This window comes from Pogona vitticeps, chromosome 4, assembly GCF_051106095.1.
Source record: "Pogona vitticeps strain Pit_001003342236 chromosome 4, PviZW2.1, whole genome shotgun sequence".
NCBI lineage: Eukaryota > Metazoa > Chordata > Lepidosauria > Squamata > Agamidae > Pogona > Pogona vitticeps.
The window spans coordinates 36,037,238-36,054,585 of NC_135786.1; the positions used below are offsets into that span (position 1 = coordinate 36,037,238).

The 17,348-nt window shown below is 40.4% G+C and overlaps 1 protein-coding gene across 2 annotated transcripts in view; it reads right to left on the reverse strand.

The window, feature by feature from the left end:
* Positions 1-784: 784 nt before the first annotated feature.
* LOC110073359 (rho GTPase-activating protein 39) overlaps positions 785-17,348 on the reverse strand; it is an 83,313-nt gene continuing 66,749 nt past the window's right edge. For both annotated transcript variants that reach the window (XM_078393267.1, XM_078393266.1), the window contains exons 4-10: positions 16,326-16,878; positions 13,907-13,996; positions 10,212-10,285; positions 7,374-7,573; positions 5,780-5,871; positions 5,195-5,364; positions 785-4,872 (exon numbers count right to left, since the gene is read on the reverse strand). In XM_078393267.1, coding sequence (XP_078249393.1) covers positions 4,678-4,872; positions 5,195-5,364; positions 5,780-5,871; positions 7,374-7,573; positions 10,212-10,285; positions 13,907-13,996; positions 16,326-16,878 — 1,374 coding nt within the window. In that variant the 3' untranslated portion in view covers positions 785-4,677. The remainder of the gene's footprint in view (positions 4,873-5,194; positions 5,365-5,779; positions 5,872-7,373; positions 7,574-10,211; positions 10,286-13,906; positions 13,997-16,325; positions 16,879-17,348) is intronic.

Consider the following 17,348-nt stretch of genomic DNA (forward strand, 5'->3'; position numbering starts at 1 on the left):
GAGGATCTAGTAATAGGTTCTGCAGAAACTCTAAACTGTTGCTAGAGGTAATTTTCTTTGCAATGCACAGCCCATCTACAGTTCTTCCCCTCAAACAAAGATGTCTGTGAATGGCATATAACTAATAGATTAAATTGTGCTAAGAGCTGCAACCAGGAAAATCATGCACAAGCCAGCTTGCAGCTCTTGGAGCATGTATAGGCATGTCTAATCTGACAGCTGCACCCTGGTAACTATGGAATGGTGCAATAGATTATAGCATATATTCCTTGAATGACAAGCTGTTTCACTGACACATTTAAAATATTGTTGCTTCATATGGCCTCTTGCGTTGCTTACAGCCTTGGGCCAGTTGTGGTCATGAGGGAAAGGTGTATTCCACATGCCTGAGAAACCTTACCCAGTGTGACCAGAAAATGTAATCCATGGAAGTGAAAGACAAATGTTTATAAACAGTTATGTAGGAACTTTGCTTTGTATGTGCTTATAAAGCATCAGTATGATGACTGCTTCATTTATGAGCTGACACAAAAACTGAGCTCACCACTAGAAATAATTTGAAAATGGTCTAAAAACTTTGGGGTCATGAAGGAATGTTGAGGCTGATTGACCACAAGCATGTTTGGATCCAGGCCATTAGCTTAGACTACCGTAGTTACGGAAAAAAGCATGCTTCCAAATATCAAAAGGTAATGCAAATTAGGCCAGAGTCATGGGCCTATTGGCCTTAGCCAAAGCAGAAGTTACTCTAAAATTACATATAAATAAATGCAGAGGACAACAATTAACCACAACATGTTTAATTATTCCTTAACAACAGTAAGGGACAGTATGTTTTGCAGATTCACATTTACAAACAAGTTGGCAAAAAGAAAATATCCAGTGTAATTTTTAGCCTATTTTACAGCCCAGGGAGGAAAGCATTAATACAAAACAATCCATCTATGCTGTGTGTTACACCTAAGTGCTGTTGGTGGTAGTGAATTTTATTCATTATCCATTATGGAACTGGTTGCAGTATTTAAGCCTAGAAAACCTGTGTCTTCGGGGACCATCCTAAAACAAATAGAATAAAACTTTTATTGTTTTTAGAAGTGGGAGGGCAAAAGTCACAGTGTATTGGCTCAATATTTCCAATTTTTGAAAGAAATATTTGTGCAACATGTAATAATCCTAATGCTTAGCTATGAACAAAACTGAGCTACCAAAGTTCAAAGCCCGCTGTTTCTGATATGAGCTTTGTATGAAACAGAAAAAACTATTTTATGTTTTATTTTGTAACAGAAACAGACTCTTGTTCTACCAAGCCTACAAAATATCGAGGGTTAAGAGCTTTTTTAACTGAATGTTTTAACACTACGTCGTATGCATTTTTAGGCAGATGTCAGTCCTACTTAATTCAACAAGTTATTCTCCCAAATAAATATTTATAAGATTCCAATTCTAATCATCTGGCAAAAAGATTAAGGTCCAATTTCAGATTTTAGCTACAGAGGACTTGCCAAAGTCTGGTAGAGGAGCCTATTTGAACAGCACCCAGCTCCTCAGGAATCTTGGGCTGATCTACTTCATTAAATGCAGCTGTCATTAAAAAAAGGGGGGGGGAGAGTACAGGACATTCTCAACATGTCACAGTAAATGCCTGAATTCTGGGCTCAGCTCAGGCTCAAAATATGCATTATGGGCAGATGTGTGGACACTGGCCACATCTCCCTGGTAACATATAGTTGAAAGAATCATGTGATACAATATTGTGGTAGCATTTCTGCAACTGTCCACAAATGTTCAGTGAACTGGAGTGGGAAACATGAAACACAAGCCATCATGTCAACACGTCCTGTTCAGCCCACCCTTAAAAACTCATGCTACTGGGGAGATATGCATATCCACCTGAGTAGCTTGGGTCTCAGAAAATAGCCTTGTTTACTAGAAGTTATTATTCACAAATGATGAAGTCCAGACATCTTGTTACTACAACTGAAAAGAAACTAAATCTCAAAAGACGGCTGGGAAAAGGCACACTATTAAATGAAGAGAAAATAGGGGCGTTGGCATTACCACACAGATCAAATGAAAGGAACTGACCTTACAGCAGAACTGGCTCAAACAGTAGCAACCTCTGACTTTATATAATGAGATGTGATAACTCCTGCTAAAAGTGTCACGGGATCTGGAGGTCAAACAGAAACACACATTCCTCTATTCAACACTAACTAGCAAATACTAATCCATCTCTAAGATTCATTGCATTCTTACTGGCACAGGGGATGTCCAAAGCTCTGACTGTAGAAATGAAAAATTCTGGCTCTGTTTCCAACAGATTACGCCCCTATATGCTATGAACCACCACCATCTTTCGAAGGAATTGAAGCCTGTTAACTCTGTTCTGGTGAAATGGCTATACTTACTTCCCAAATGACTCAGAGGAAAGAATTCTGTAGGTTGCTCTTTCAGGAATCCTACGCAGGTGTTCTAAAACTAAGTAGCTTCAGTACATGAGGAGGGAAGCATACAGAGTCTCCTTCCTTTGCTGTTACTTCCATCACTCCCCATCCATGGAGGGTGGCTTTCTGAAGAAGAGGTCCTTCTACATCCTTAGAGGTTCTCAACATGATCAGGAAATCAATGTTCCTCCTGACATGTTCAATTTGTTTGGCTATAGAATTCCTGAATAAGACTACAGAGTTGTGTCAACACTGTGAGAAGAGAAGAAAGCAGTACCAAGCAGAAAGCAGAGCTCATCCATTTAAGCAGCAAGTCTCCCAATGACTTGAAAGGGTAGAGACAGCTGCAGCTTTGACAGTGCTTGAGGAAGTTACGTTTTTGAATTATTACTTCCAGAATCAACTGTGCCAGCTAGGAGATACTGGGCCTGAAGTCTCAAAAATATCACATTTTAAAGATCTAAGCTCTGATTTAAAAAATCCCAACATGTGTAAGAAGCATAAAATGGAGTTTAAAGATATACAGTGCTATCCCATTCAACAGCTTTTCTTATTTAGTATCTTTTTCCCGTTCTATCTATGGATTATGAATTATTATTTCAGAGCAGAAGTAGTGGCTGAAATTGCAACTATGAACAAATCTCTTGGTGTGTTTTTTTGAAAGGGGATGGAGTAGATTTATACCATGGCACTTGTAAAAGGATTGGTTAATCCCTTCTGCCCCTACCCCCATTTTTTCAATTTAAATTAGTTTACTGAAGCTGAAATTAGGGGCAGAGGAAGAAATAAATAACAGGGGCTCCTATTTCCACAACCACCCCTTTTCACAGGTAACAGCACCTTCAGGAGAACAATTACAGTAAGATGTTAGTCTCACACAATATTGATACATCCTCAGCTTAGAAAGAAAGGAAATGTTAATCTCACAAAATTATGGCCATAAATTAAAATTGCCCTCCCAGCAGCTTTTTTTTTACCCAAAAGGGGGGAAAAGTTATGAGGTTGATTATAGATTTCCTGCTTTATGTCTGCTTTGGCCTTCAGTAAGCCTGAGTGGATAACAGAACTCAAAAGAGAGCTATTGAGGTCAGTGGAAGCAGCTGCTTATACTTGCTCCTAGGAGCTTCACAGCCATCGGATACCTGATTTTAGTCTATGCTGCAGCAAGGAAGAGGAAGGCAGCATGAGTTGTAATGTTTGCAGTTCATCAAACAGGGAATGTTCCATTTTAGGAACCATGAACACAAGCTATTTACATTGCTGTGACATAGAGGAACCCAAGGATGTCTACAGTTTTGAGTTCTCTGACCCAAACACAGAAGTAGTACACTGGGATTAAAGGCAGCTTGAGGTTTAAAGTCTTTTTGCAATATGAGCGGAGAAGGAAGGGAGAAACAGTTTCACTTCCGAAATACTCTGCTCTCTCCTAAACTCCAGCCATGGACTCGTTTTGTTTAGGATAGTCTTGCTGTTAAAGTTGCTTGATGCAGCCCTCCAACACTGTTTCCCACTTGGTCCTTTGAATCTGAATGGAGTAATAAAAGTACTCTGCCATGAGGAGAGTCATCGTGGGTCAAAAGCTACAGGCCATCTAGTGCTACAAAACTGAATCTTTGGTAAGACAAATGTCCCTTAAGATTTTTTAAAAAGCAAACAAATGCTGATGGTGAAGGATGCAGCCAACATCATGAATGGCAAAGCTGTCCTGGGATAGCTTTAATCTAAGGTAGGATATGGGCTACAACTGACTGACCAGAAATCCCTTCTCTTGTGGGAGTGAACCTGACTAAGTGAAATATCTGGTCTTCAGCTAATGGCAGCAAAAACCCAGTGTCAGAGAGCAGTTCATTCCCAATAAAGGATTCTACGTTTAATACATAGTGGATTTCCCAGCGTAGTGCAAACAGCCCAATATCCATGCTGTTTATGCAGGGGCTCTGCTTCTGGCAACCTGCATGTCTAGAAAACAATGAATGCAGGTCCTTAGGGATGCCCTCGTCTGGAATTTGGCTCCCTGATTCTTCAAAATCATTTTTAGTGTCATCTCTGACTTCCATGATTATGGGGCCTCGAGTTATCATCACCACTGCCTTAGCTAGGAAACAACTGTTAAAGCAACAGAAACAATCCTAGGAGCCTGGAGACTGTCGAGGAAAAGATCCAAGGCTTTAAAAAGGTAATATTGGCAAGAATCCCTTGTTCCCATCATGCCGTTTTGCCTAAAGCCAATGCATCACACCACTCCTTTGATAAAGCTGGTGTCTAAGTGTACAATTAGCATGCGTAGAAAGGACATCTCTTTGCGGGTATTTTCAAAGATGACCCTGGGGTCATCAGACTGGCATCGCAGACAGTTTGGTGCCATCACCATGGCTAAGTTGTTTACGTCCATCTTAGTCTTGCCCACATTAGTCGGTTGAGCAAAAATCTGCAAAATAAATAAAGAATGAATAAAATAATGGAACAAAGTACAGAAGACGGCTGATTGCACTCTGGCAGATTTAGTTTTCCTAGCCTTACAAAGAATCACATACTCACTCTACAGCTGACAGACTTTGTGAGCTGAAGGATGGGATACAATGGGATTATTATGGCCAGCCATCAGATCATGCAATGAAGACTGCTTTCAGTGTATATTAAAAGGAATGCAGACTGAATCTTGAGACTGCTCTCTGTGTGGAGTATGATGAAGCAGCCAAAGACACAAGAGCCATCACATGGAAAAAGATGCCCCTTTAATACCTATATACCTGCAAGAAGTGGATGAGATAACACAAGACCAATCTATTCAGCTCTGGCAGGAGCTCCACGACTGCTACAGCTGCATCAGGGTTCTCATAGTTGCTGATACACTCTTTGTAGAAATGTTGTGGAATGACAGGCTCTTCCAGCTCCCGGTACCATAGCTTCAGCAAAGATGCTTTAAGAATTAGAAGGGAAAAAAGAATCATTTTCAACAATACAGGAATATGAGAGAAGCTTTCCATCTTGAGAATCTCTATGACATTTGACAAGTGTTCACCAGTCTAGAGTGCATCTTGAGCTGAAGAAGGATACAACCATCCTTTCTCCACCTCACACTGAACTAGACCATGAATCTGGTTCTTTCTCACAGGCAAGCCAGAACCAACTAATTTCTTATACCCTGAAGAAAATAAGTTAGGACAGCTATTGTTCTTGGCTTTGGAAACAAATCCTAAAACTCTGCAGCAGCTGAAATATAAGCAATTTAACACAGAAGCAGGACACAGATTCAGTAGAGAGAGCTCTGTTTAAATTCTCCATCTGAATATCAGAACAGCTGGTCTGAACACAGCTATATAGGTTATCCATACCTGGTATATTTGGATCAACAAGGTTGTTAGGAATTTTCCACTGATCCACCTGTAGCTTTAGTGCATTGACTTCATCAATGTCACCAGGAATTCTGCAAGGAGACAACATGGGCCATCAATAAAGTCCAGTTAAAAAAAGGACAAAATATCCAGAAATTGGAAGCATCAAAATGAATGGAACTACAGATATTCATTGTAACACTTCTGACAAGTAGACACAGAGCTGTTTGATAGGCATGAATTAGGAACTGCACACGAAGCTGCAGTGAAGGACTTTCTTCAAGATTTCAGTCAGCCATTTTGTCTTTCCTCTATAGTGTCTCTCTTTCTACAAATGTATTTTTATTACTTGTTTCCAGATGTGATTCCTGGCGAGGAATCTTCAGGACAGAATGCAGTTTTTTAAAATTAAAAAACCCTCACACAATAGATACTTACCTTATTACCACTATTCCTTGCTTTCATAAAGCCCCAGGCTGGGGTAATAACTTTTCTATGTTAGAGAGAGAGGAATGGGCAGAGGACACTGTGATGGCATTCACATGTATTTTTCAGTGACTTCCTCTTTCCAGTCCTGGGAAGAGGAAGTCACAGAAAACATGTATGCTAAACTGCTGAGGGGATATTCAAATGCATTGCAATCTCCTATCTTCTATGAAGCTACTTTGAACCTTGCAGAGAAAGCCTGTGATAGCGCCATCATTATTGCCAAGAAATTGCCAAGAACTACCCTGCCTTAGAAGGAACCGTGTAGTGCAGTAGTTAAACTGCCGTACTGCAGTGAAGACTCTGCTCACAACCTGAGTTCAATGGGCTCAGGAAGCCGGCTTGAGGATGACTCAGTCTTCCAGCCTTCCAAGGTCAGTAAACCGAATACCCAGCTGGGGTGAGGCAATGTGTAGCCATTATAATTAAACTGTGAACTACAGTACTCAGAGAGTGCTTTAAGCACTATGGGGTGATACATAAACATCACAATTTGCTTTTTTTTTGCTTTATCCAATGGAAATAAATGTTTTCACAAGAAATGTTCACAAGAGATGTTTGTATTTCTGTAAATTTAAAGAGTGTGCATCCAAATTTTGTTTCTGTGTGTAAAGGACTAATAGCTTCCTTTTGTTTTAAAACAGCCCATCAAGATGGGAGTGCTGGCCTTAAACTAAAATGAGGATGATCACTACTTTATTCCCAGCCATTCAGGAGCAATGGCTGATGCTTAAAGTACACCAGAGCTTACAGCTCCTCAAATTTCAGATAATAATCATTATATTGCTGGAAACAATGGACAGACTCTGCAGCACATCCATTACTGCATATCAATCTGCTTTGGAGTACACTCATAGGTCTTAGCATGAGATAACCTGTTTAGAAGCAAATGAGCAGATGTACACATTTCCATAGGCTTCACAAATCTCCTGCCGTGGTGCAGATGTTATTTTCTCTATTGGAATTGTTTGCATCACCGAGTCTTGAGAAGATGCTGTTCCATTTGGGCTTGATGGAAAAATCTCATGTGTCCAAATACAGGTTAGTTATACTGTGCTCATAGCACCAGTAATGAATAATTTAAATAACACTAGTAAGCCAAGCCCACCTGAATATCCCCTCAGTCTGTTCTCCACCAAGTTCTAGAACCTGCTGAGACAGCTGAGTCTGTGCCCAGGGTAGCTTGTTATCAGGATACATGTCCTGCTGCCGTAGCATGATTTCCTCCAGAGAGCTGCCAAACAATGACGGCGTCACAATTGCGTTCCGAGCATGTGTGATCTCCTCAATTGTAGGCTTCCGGAGGCCCTGTAAACAATACAAAAAAACAGTAGATTTGCAATGGTGAGATGCCAAGTGAAGAGAAACTAGGTAGTAATTCATCTTAGATGGAATAACAAAGTTCTCCTGGAAACAAAGATGGAAATTTCAAAGACAAAAACCTCTGAAGTTACAGCGAGGGAAGGAAAAGGGCAAAAAAGCAGGGTGTCATTTTCCACAGCAGTGAACAGTCTGAGGCCTACATTTCTACAGGACAGAATAACTTCTAGATTGTATCTTCCTGGAATGTTGAACTTGCTGCTAACGACCAGTTAGAATTAAATTTATGAATAAAGCAAAAAAAAATCTAACTTGGTAACTTGAGTTCATTTAACAAGCCCTGAGTTCTTATGTTCCCCATGTGCATCTTTTGGCACTGCCAAGATGAAAAGGAGTTTCGAAGGTAGCACCTTTTAATACTCAATTTTCGAAGATTTGAAAAGGCCAAGGGCTTAAAGCAGCTTCAAAGGGACAGGTCTTCTGGCGCAGTGGTTAAATCGCTGTACTGCAGCTAAAACTATGCTCACGACCTGTGGTTCAATCCCAGGTAGCCGGCTCAAGGTTGACTCAGCCTTCTACCCTGCCGAGGTAGGTAAAATGAGTACCCAGCTTGTGGGGGGGGGGACAATGTGTAGCGCAACTTGTAAACCGCCCAGAGAGTGCTTGAAGCGCTATGGGGCGGTATATAAGCAGCAGGCTTTGCTTTTTGCCAAGGACACTGTGTGTGGGGATAACAAAGAGTTAATGTCTTTCTTTCCATTTTCTGAATCCTCAGTGCTGATTGGTTGGAACAATTATTTACCATCTTTTAAAAATAATACACAAAATTAAATATCACATACTGTATTTTATACCACACATAGTTTGTCAAGATAATTAACCTCTTCAGAAGAGAAATTAAGAGTGTAGCTTACAGATCCATTCTCATCCGATTTAAATCTTCTACACAGAAAAATATTTGGTCCTATCTCTAGAGCAGTGCTCCCCAACCTTTTCTGAACTGAGGACCGACTAAGGGGGGGTGTCCGTGGGAGGGCAACCCCCTGTTTGCAGGTGGGTGTGGCACATTCACAGGTGGGCGTGGCACACTCACATGCATGCGCAGATGGGCGTGGCAGGTGAGTGGGGTGCACTCATGAGCATGCGTGGCATGCTCGCAGGTGGGTGGGACATGCATGTACACAGCGCACTTGCAGATGAGCGGGGTGCACTTGTGCGCATGTGTGGGTGGGCGGGCCACCCATGCGTGCATGTGGGCGTGTTGGGGGGATGGGAGAGCTGTCTCCGCGGCCCGGTTCTGCAAAGGTCACAGACCAGCAGCAGGCTGCAGACCAGGGGTTGGGGACCTCTGTATATATAATTATTATCATTAGATGCCATTAAGTCGGTTCTGAGTTATGCCAAAGGTTTTCTAGGTATAAAGTACTGAGAGTGGTTTACCAGTCCCTCCTTTTCATGGCACGCTGGGACTGTGCAGCTTGCCCAAGATCACACAGGTCTAACTCTATGGGTTGGAGTGCCTGACTGTGGAACATGGGGTCAAGAATTCAAATCCCCACTGTGCATTCTAAGAGAATGGCGAGCTGAGCCACCAGCGTGTGTGTGGTTGATGGAGGGCATTCATATACTTCCAATATATTTGATGTTTTCCTAATATGAATCTAAAATGAGGAGAAAATTGAAGGTCCCAAGGCCTCTCCCAAAAATATCCAGAAAATTCAGTGGTAAATTATCTATGCTAGATACATGTTTTCTTACGAAAAGGCATGGTTTTCCAGAACTTTTTTTTCCAGAAAGGTAAGTTGTTCACATAAAGACAGAGTAAATGTTTTTACATGAACAGATTACCAGTCCATCAAGGTCCTAATAAGGCAAGTTCGGGTTGTTTTAAAGGTTTCTGTAAGCTGCGGCAAAGACTAGGCCACACTGAAGGCCCAATTGCTGTATCCAGGTGGAAAAAACAGCACTGCAACTGGGCTGCTCCAAAGGCCTGCACAGGTTACAGGCAGTGGGTAGGGCACCCATACACTTGAACACGATGCACTACATTAAAGGCTTACACTTGGCTCGACACCAAGACCCAGGGATCAGGCTCCATTTTAAATATAAAGTATCCCCTTGCATTCCTGATAAAACACTACCAAGAAGTGTACATCGAGTTAGAGAAAATGAAAGAGGCAGAAGGAAGGGTAACACCAAGCATATGAGGCCTGAGCTCCACCCTGATATTTGGTATAATAGTGCTACCCTCTGACATCATCCTGCCTTTGTTCCCTTTTATGTATTCCCCATTGAAGCCTTCCAATCCAGAGCAAGAGGGATGATATTACGTAAACAGATTACCAGGCTATTCCCCATCTGACTGTCAAGAGCAGCTTTCTACTCATTTGTTACAGGAATATTCAAGATAGATAAAAAAACAATGTCACCTTAGTATTTCTTCTCCACAGACTATCCTGTCATAAAAAAGTAAACAATTCTCCTACAGACTGGAGTATTTGAACGAATGCTTGCACCTTTCCAAGCCATGATCCTTATTACCAAAATAATGGCAACACCAATAAAGAGCCATATGTGAAAAATATGAGAAAAGAGATACTTAATCTGAATTTCATGGCTGACTTACCTTTTTACCTCCAGTGACTGCAACCTTTTGCAGCTTTCGGTAACAATATCTGGCATAAGTGCTGATAGGCAGGCCTAGCAGACAGAGATGGATAAATTAATCAGTTTTAAAATGTCACTGGAGAATTTCAGAGAGCAGAAAATGATTCCATAACACACATTTCTGGAGATTCATTCTAACTGATTGTGTCTTGTCTTTCAGAAAATGATACAGCAAATACTCTTCAGCCTTATTACAGTTTTACTGTGCAATAAATGAGGACTTCTTGTGGTAGGTTCAGACACCTTTTCCCAAAACAACACTTCTGCGGAATTGTTAGCGTGACTTTCTTAGCATTTCAAACAGTCTTCTTAACCATTACATTGTTTGCAGTTTTGACTGTTATCAGAAGACACAATTTTATTATATTTAGGTTCATGAAATTTAATTGCATGAATGTATTTAAAATAATTTTTAAAATTAACTTATTTTCAATGCTGGAGAATGGAAGTAAAAATTCTGAGCTACATCAGTAGCGCAACTCTCTTCCCCAAAAGAATGTTGTACGTTTTGTGGAGTATTTCCTCCCTTAAACTATATATTGTCCTTCTTTAGCACAACCCCTTCTCCGCCTGCCCCCCATTTAAAAGAAAACTGAAGTAGCAAACAGACTTCTTTTTATATTATGTGGGGACACGTTCTTCAATGACACAGAAGAGCTCTCGAATCTGAATGCCCCTTATTGCTTACTGTTAAGGAAAGTGAAAGAATGAAGTGCCAAAGAAGGGCTGCAGCTGAACATTAAGAAGATGAAAATCATGACTACAGAAGAACTGCACAATATTAATGGTGACAATGAAGAAATTCAAATAGTGAATGATTTTGTATAGTTTAGCCCAACCATCAATCCAAATGGCAACTACAGGCAAGAAATCAGAGGAAACAGACTTGGTAGGGCAGGAATGAAGGCATTAGAAAAGGTCATCAAGTGTAAGCATGTAACACTGGAGACCAAGACCACACCTTTATATTTCCGATCACCATGTACGGGCGTGAAAGTGGGACACTTAAGAAAGCTGAAAGGAAAAACATTGATTTATTTGAAATATGGTCCTGTTGGAGAGCTAGGTCCTCAATCAAATCAATCCTGCAAAAATGATGAAACTTAGGTTATCCTGCCTTGGGCACATCATGAGAAGACAGGATTCTTTGGAAAAGACAATAATGCTGAGAAAGGTAAAATACAGAAAGAAAAGAAAAATACAAAACATGAGATGGACTGATGCCCTAAAGGAATCCACAGGCTTGAATTTACATGAGCTGAGCAGGGCAGTTGAAAACATGGCATTCTGGAGATTGCTAATTCATACTGCTGTCATAAGTTGAAGGTGACTTGATGGCACATAACATTATGGATGGTTATTGGACATGACTAGACATGGGGACATATAAAAAAACAAATTGTGATATTGGTAATATTTAGCTGATTTGTGGGATATTCATCCCTTTGTATTTGTCAGGTCTGGAGACCTTGACAAATACAGAGGGATGAAGATTTATCAATTTTGATTTGTCCCCTCCTGGAAGCAGACTGCAGAATGATCAGCTGATTGGCAGGACATTGACAAGCAGTCTGGCTTTGGGAAGGCAAACTCTGGTTTCTGTTTGTAGCCAGCCTGCTTGTCAATGTCCTGAGGATCAGCTGATGGTTGGGTCATTGACAAGCAGAATGGCTACCAGAAGGCAAAATCCTGGTTCCCTTAAGCAGACACATTGCTTGTCAATGACTGGATATCAGCTGATGGTTGGGTCGATGACAAGCAAGCTGGCTGTGGAAAAGCAAACCTCTGGGTTCAGTTTCTGCAGCCAGCCTGCTTGTCAGTGACTTGTCCATCAGCTGACCGTCAGATCATTGACAAGCAAGCTGGCTGCTGGAACTGAAACTGGTTCCATTCCCGCAGCCAGCCTGCTTGTCAATGTGCCACTGATCAGCTGTTCAGTGGGACATTGTGTTTTAAGGACGAATCAACATTCGCTAAAAATTGGTGCTTCTTCACTTTGTCCATTTGTCAACTTTGATGAATGACAAATCCTGACAAGGCACATTTTTTCTGATTTGTCCCCATCTCTAGTCATGTCTATTGTATGTTACCTAGAGAAACATAAGTATTATGCTTCAGAATACCAGTTACTGGGAAAAACAGTGTGAATGTGTTATTCTCCTAATTTCCTGTCTATGAGTTTTCCAAAGGCATCTGGCATGCAGCTGTGGGAACAGGATTCTGGACTAGATAGGCATGTGGTCTGATGCAGTAGAGTTCTTCTTTTGTTCTTATGCCAGTAATATAGTTTATTATATTTTAGCTATTACTAAGAGTGTCATGGGACATTTTGTCTCATATGCATTTTCTAGGGCTAGAGTTTGTACATCTTTTCCAGATGAAAACAGAAAAGCAGAACCAGAGACGTCAGACTGCAGTGTATGACATTATGTTAAATGCCCAACACATTCATATAAAGAGCACCTGCTTAGATAGAAAAACATTCCCAAGTACTGTATAGAGGTGCCTTGTGGCCATCTGAAACATGGTAACAGAAGATTTCTGTAGACTCTGTGAATTATGAAACACTGTTTGAATATATGTGAGCTCTTTTAAAAGGAAATGAGTTGCCCAGTGGGGAAAAAAAGCTCTCTTGGCACCAGGTAGGATGGTTAGAGGGCACTTCCTATCCAATTAACTTTGTTTTTTTACAAATTAGTATCAGCTATCAGACTTAATTCTGCATGCAGAGAAAGGGAAAAAGACACAATCAATCATAAACACACACACAAAGAGAAATAAAAAACAGGACCAAATGAATCTTTCTTGGGGTCAGGAGCCACTGATCAACTAATTCCATCTAGCTGTATGATTCAGATTGCTCTACAAATGACTATAAGCCTTTGCATGTTTATTTGAAAATATGTTATATCAAAATGACTACAGTGGTGCCTCGCATAGCGACGTTAATTCGTTCCGCAGAAATAGCTGCAGAACGAAAACATCGCTATGCGATATTAAAAAGCCCACAGAAATGCATTAAAACGCGATTAATGCGTTCCTATGGGCTTAAAACTCACCTTTAAGTGAAGATCCTCCATAGTGCCGCCATTTTCAGTGCCTCTAAAGCGAGGAATCCATGTGAAAACACAGCGGGTGGCCATTTTGTTTACCCGGCAGCCATTCTGAAACTGCCGATCAGCTGTGCGAAAATGGGCGCTTTGCGATGATCGCAGGGAACCGATCATCGCAAAGCAAAATTCCCCCATAGGGAACATCGCAAAGCGATAGGTTTTGTGATCGCAAAAAATGCGTCGCTAAGCGACTTCGTAGTAAAACGGAGCGATCGCTAAGTGAGGCACCACTGTATAAACATGGTAAGGATACCATTCTAAGCCACCTAGAGTGGTCACAATGACCAGATAGGCGGGATATAAATAGAATAAATAAATAAATAAATAAAATAAGTAACGCTGTGTATATTCTTTTGTAAACCAGCAACAATTTTCAATTTTTCTCAATTTCTGAACTGCTGATGCTCACACAAATCCTGGATTTGATTTTTCTGCTATAAAGCATATATAACTATACTTGCAATCAACAGTACAAATAGACATACTGTATAGTAATTGTGTTTCTTCTTTATAACCTCCCTCAGAATCCAATTCTTTTTACCTTCCTCCTCTGTGTTTTGCTTCCTCTTTTTCCTGGATTTTGAATTCTTTTTGTTTTTCAGATCCAGAAGCTCCTTAATGCGCTGGGTAACTGAAAATCCAAAGCATCATTGACTGAGTGATGGCAAAACATATTCACTGGCCTCTTCCACTTTTACTGAGCATAGCAGAAGATAAGTATCCAAATATCAAAAATCAGCTCCCTTAATGATTTCTATATGTTTGCATTACATGAGCCCTTTTATCTGCAGGACTATGGGTTAGTAAACCAAGTGCCATGTAAATTCAGTAAACCACCAGGGAATACAGTACTTGTAATTTAAAACATAGGTCAGAGACCTACTGGTGATTTACACTTGCATAAGGGAAACAGTGGCAAATTGCTGGTCATTAATGAGGCGCTGGTTGCATTCCTGGGCACATGCCCAATCACACAGTTTTTGGTCATGTTCCCAGCAGCACTACCAGCTCCTGCTCCATCATACTTGTTCCAGTGGGCTGGAAAATGCTCTGGTTCTGATTTTCAGGTAGCACAGAGGAGTATGTAGGTGGAATAAGATAGAAAGACTATTTGCATTGACTTGGACAATACTAGATTTAACTCCATGACTTTGTAATAACATATGTTGATATTAAGAAGAGGTTGCTTTCTTAACTAACTGATGAATAATTTTTAATTATTTCTTTTCAGTAACTTTCAGAGAAACCCTCTTGCACTGAAAAAATTATTTACCCCTTTCTCCAGTACTTAATTTAGAGAATGCAAAAGTTCTTAGTACCTCTCAGCAAAAGACAAAATCCTGTTGCTTAGTATAGTAAATCACACTAGAGTAGGACTAGATGGGATTTAGAGAATTAACTTCTCTATAAATTTCATTGATTTGAATGTGCCTACTCTAACCATGCCTTACTATACAAATGTTACAGTCAGAGTAGGTGCATTTGAATCCATGAAACTTGTGTAGCAATTGAATCACCAAATTACCACTGATTCAACTACTTTAGTACGATTTACTACACTACACAATAGGATTTTGGTCAAAATTAACTCAAGCTCCCAAATTTATTTCCTGACACATAAAGCAACAGATCTGGCCATTTTCTTATTAGATGGGATCTGAAAAAAATCATATGTGTGATGAAAATTACTGTATTTACATTTGCTTATTTGGAAATTGGCTTAGAATCTTTGATGAAGTTGTGAAGGAAAATGGGTATACCTCTATTTGTTGCTTCAATTACAAAACTAAATAAATGCTTTAATTAAATTGGCCAAATTCTCTTGCACTAGGTTATGCTGGTACAGTGGTGCCCCGCATAGCAACGTTAATCCGTTCCAGGATTAACGTCGCTATCCGGAATCGTCGCTAAACAGAAAGAAAAACCCCATAGGAACGCATTAAACTCCATTTAATGCGTTCCTATGGGGGGAAAACTCACAGTTGAGCGAAGATCCTCCATAGCGCTGCCATTTTTGCTGCCTTGGTAAGCGAGGGCAGTGCGCGAAAATGCTGTGGGTGGCCATTTTGTGCACCCGGCGGCCATTTTGGAACCGCCAATCAGCTGTTTAAAAAAACATCGCAATGCGGAGATCGGTAAGCAAAACGCTTACCGATCATCGCAATGCGATTTTCAGCCATTTAGATCATCGCAATGCGATCGCAAAAAAGTGTCGCTATGCGAATTCATCGTTAAATGGTGCACTCGTTATGCGAGGCACCACTGTATAAGGGAAGTTATATAGATGCAAGGACAGATTGCCATAAATTGCTGGTCTGACTCCAGATTATGTACAAATTAATCAGAATCATGTGCAATGAGATTATGCTTAAGCTGCATCTAATCGAAGCAAGGAATCTTAATTAGTAGCAATCAGCCACTACAGGTGACATCATTTCCCTTGCACCTGCATCAATACTGCAAGAGGATTTTGGCTACCTAATCAGAAGTGGAAACTTTGTAATTATTTCTAATTGCAGGATAAATCCCTCAAAACACTGCAAAGATGTTTTTTAACTTATCTGATGCCCATGAGAAGATGGAAATATGCTTCGTACAAAAAGAGTCAAGTAGCTCTTTGAAACATAGGCTTCTGTTTCATTGATTAACGCTTATTATATTTTACTTTAAATAGAGGATAAAAGGAGGAAATATTTGGTTTTAATCCTGCTGGATGTTTTTTTAGCTCCTTTGCCATGAGAACTTTGTTACTTTTACCTTGGCCTGTCAAAATTATTCCTCATTTGCACAGCCTAATATTTCAAATTGATAATAAAATATGTTTTTATCTACATTCTCTTGTAGACAGACATTAATCAGGAACTGAAGCAGCTCCTAATCCTTCTGGACAGGATTATAACTTGTTTTGTATTTGATGCTGTACTGCAATGCATTTTACCCTTGTCAGATTAGAAACTTACTGTTTTCATCATTGACCTGGCTGAGATGACGGTAGATATAACCTTCCAAATATGACTGAAACTTGGGTGATGGGGAAAAAAAGGCCAGACTGATGGCCATGAGTTCCCACCCCCATGCCAGGCTTCGGTAGCACAAATTGTCTGTTGTTTGTCTGATTAGTTGTATATACAACTCATCTCGTAAACCTTGAATACTCCAGCATTTGGTGACAGCAATCAAAGCCACATTGTCTCGGTCCATCCTTGCTTGCCGATCACCCATGTAGATTTGTACCAGTTTAAATATTTCACAAGCTTCCTTTTTGATGGTGTGGTTGCTGGTGATGAGCATTGGCTTTTTGATGGAGCCACCATTCCAGGACAGCATGTTGGCAATAGAGAGTCTTCGACGAAAGATACCTTGAGTGTGCATGTTTAGGTTTTTGGAAGCCCAGTCAGCCATGCTACTTTGAGAGATTGGCTTCCGTATGGTATGAAAGGGAAACTGATATCCCATATTGGTGCTACGCTGGTCATTGTTATCCTGCTGGGATTCAGACCGTATGGTTCCAGACTGCGAGAGAGAACAGACAGAAAATTATGAGAAAATAATCTCCACTCCCTTTTTCCAGAGTGGAATAGCGAACAACCAGTCTTTCCTGAAAGAGGGAAAATAATTAAATTCCAGTATCTACCCAGTTTAAGAAAGCCAAAAGCTTAAAATGTACAAAATAGGAATTAAGCTGTTAGCTTTTCTAATGCTGTTAAATTCTCACCATCTTCACTTCATGTCCATCTGTTTGTTTTATCCATTTGTTACCATTTGTAACATTTGTTTTATCCATTTCCTGCCCATCAGGGCTTGTAAAGCAATGTGCAATAGATAGAACAGAATGAATAAAGAAAAATATAAAACATCACTAAGATTCTAACAAATCTCAGAAGTATTTGCGAAGGCTTTCATGGCCGGGATCTAATGGTTGTTGTGGGTTTTTCGGGCTTCTTGGCTGTGTTCTGAAGGTGGTTCTTCCTAACGTTTCGCCA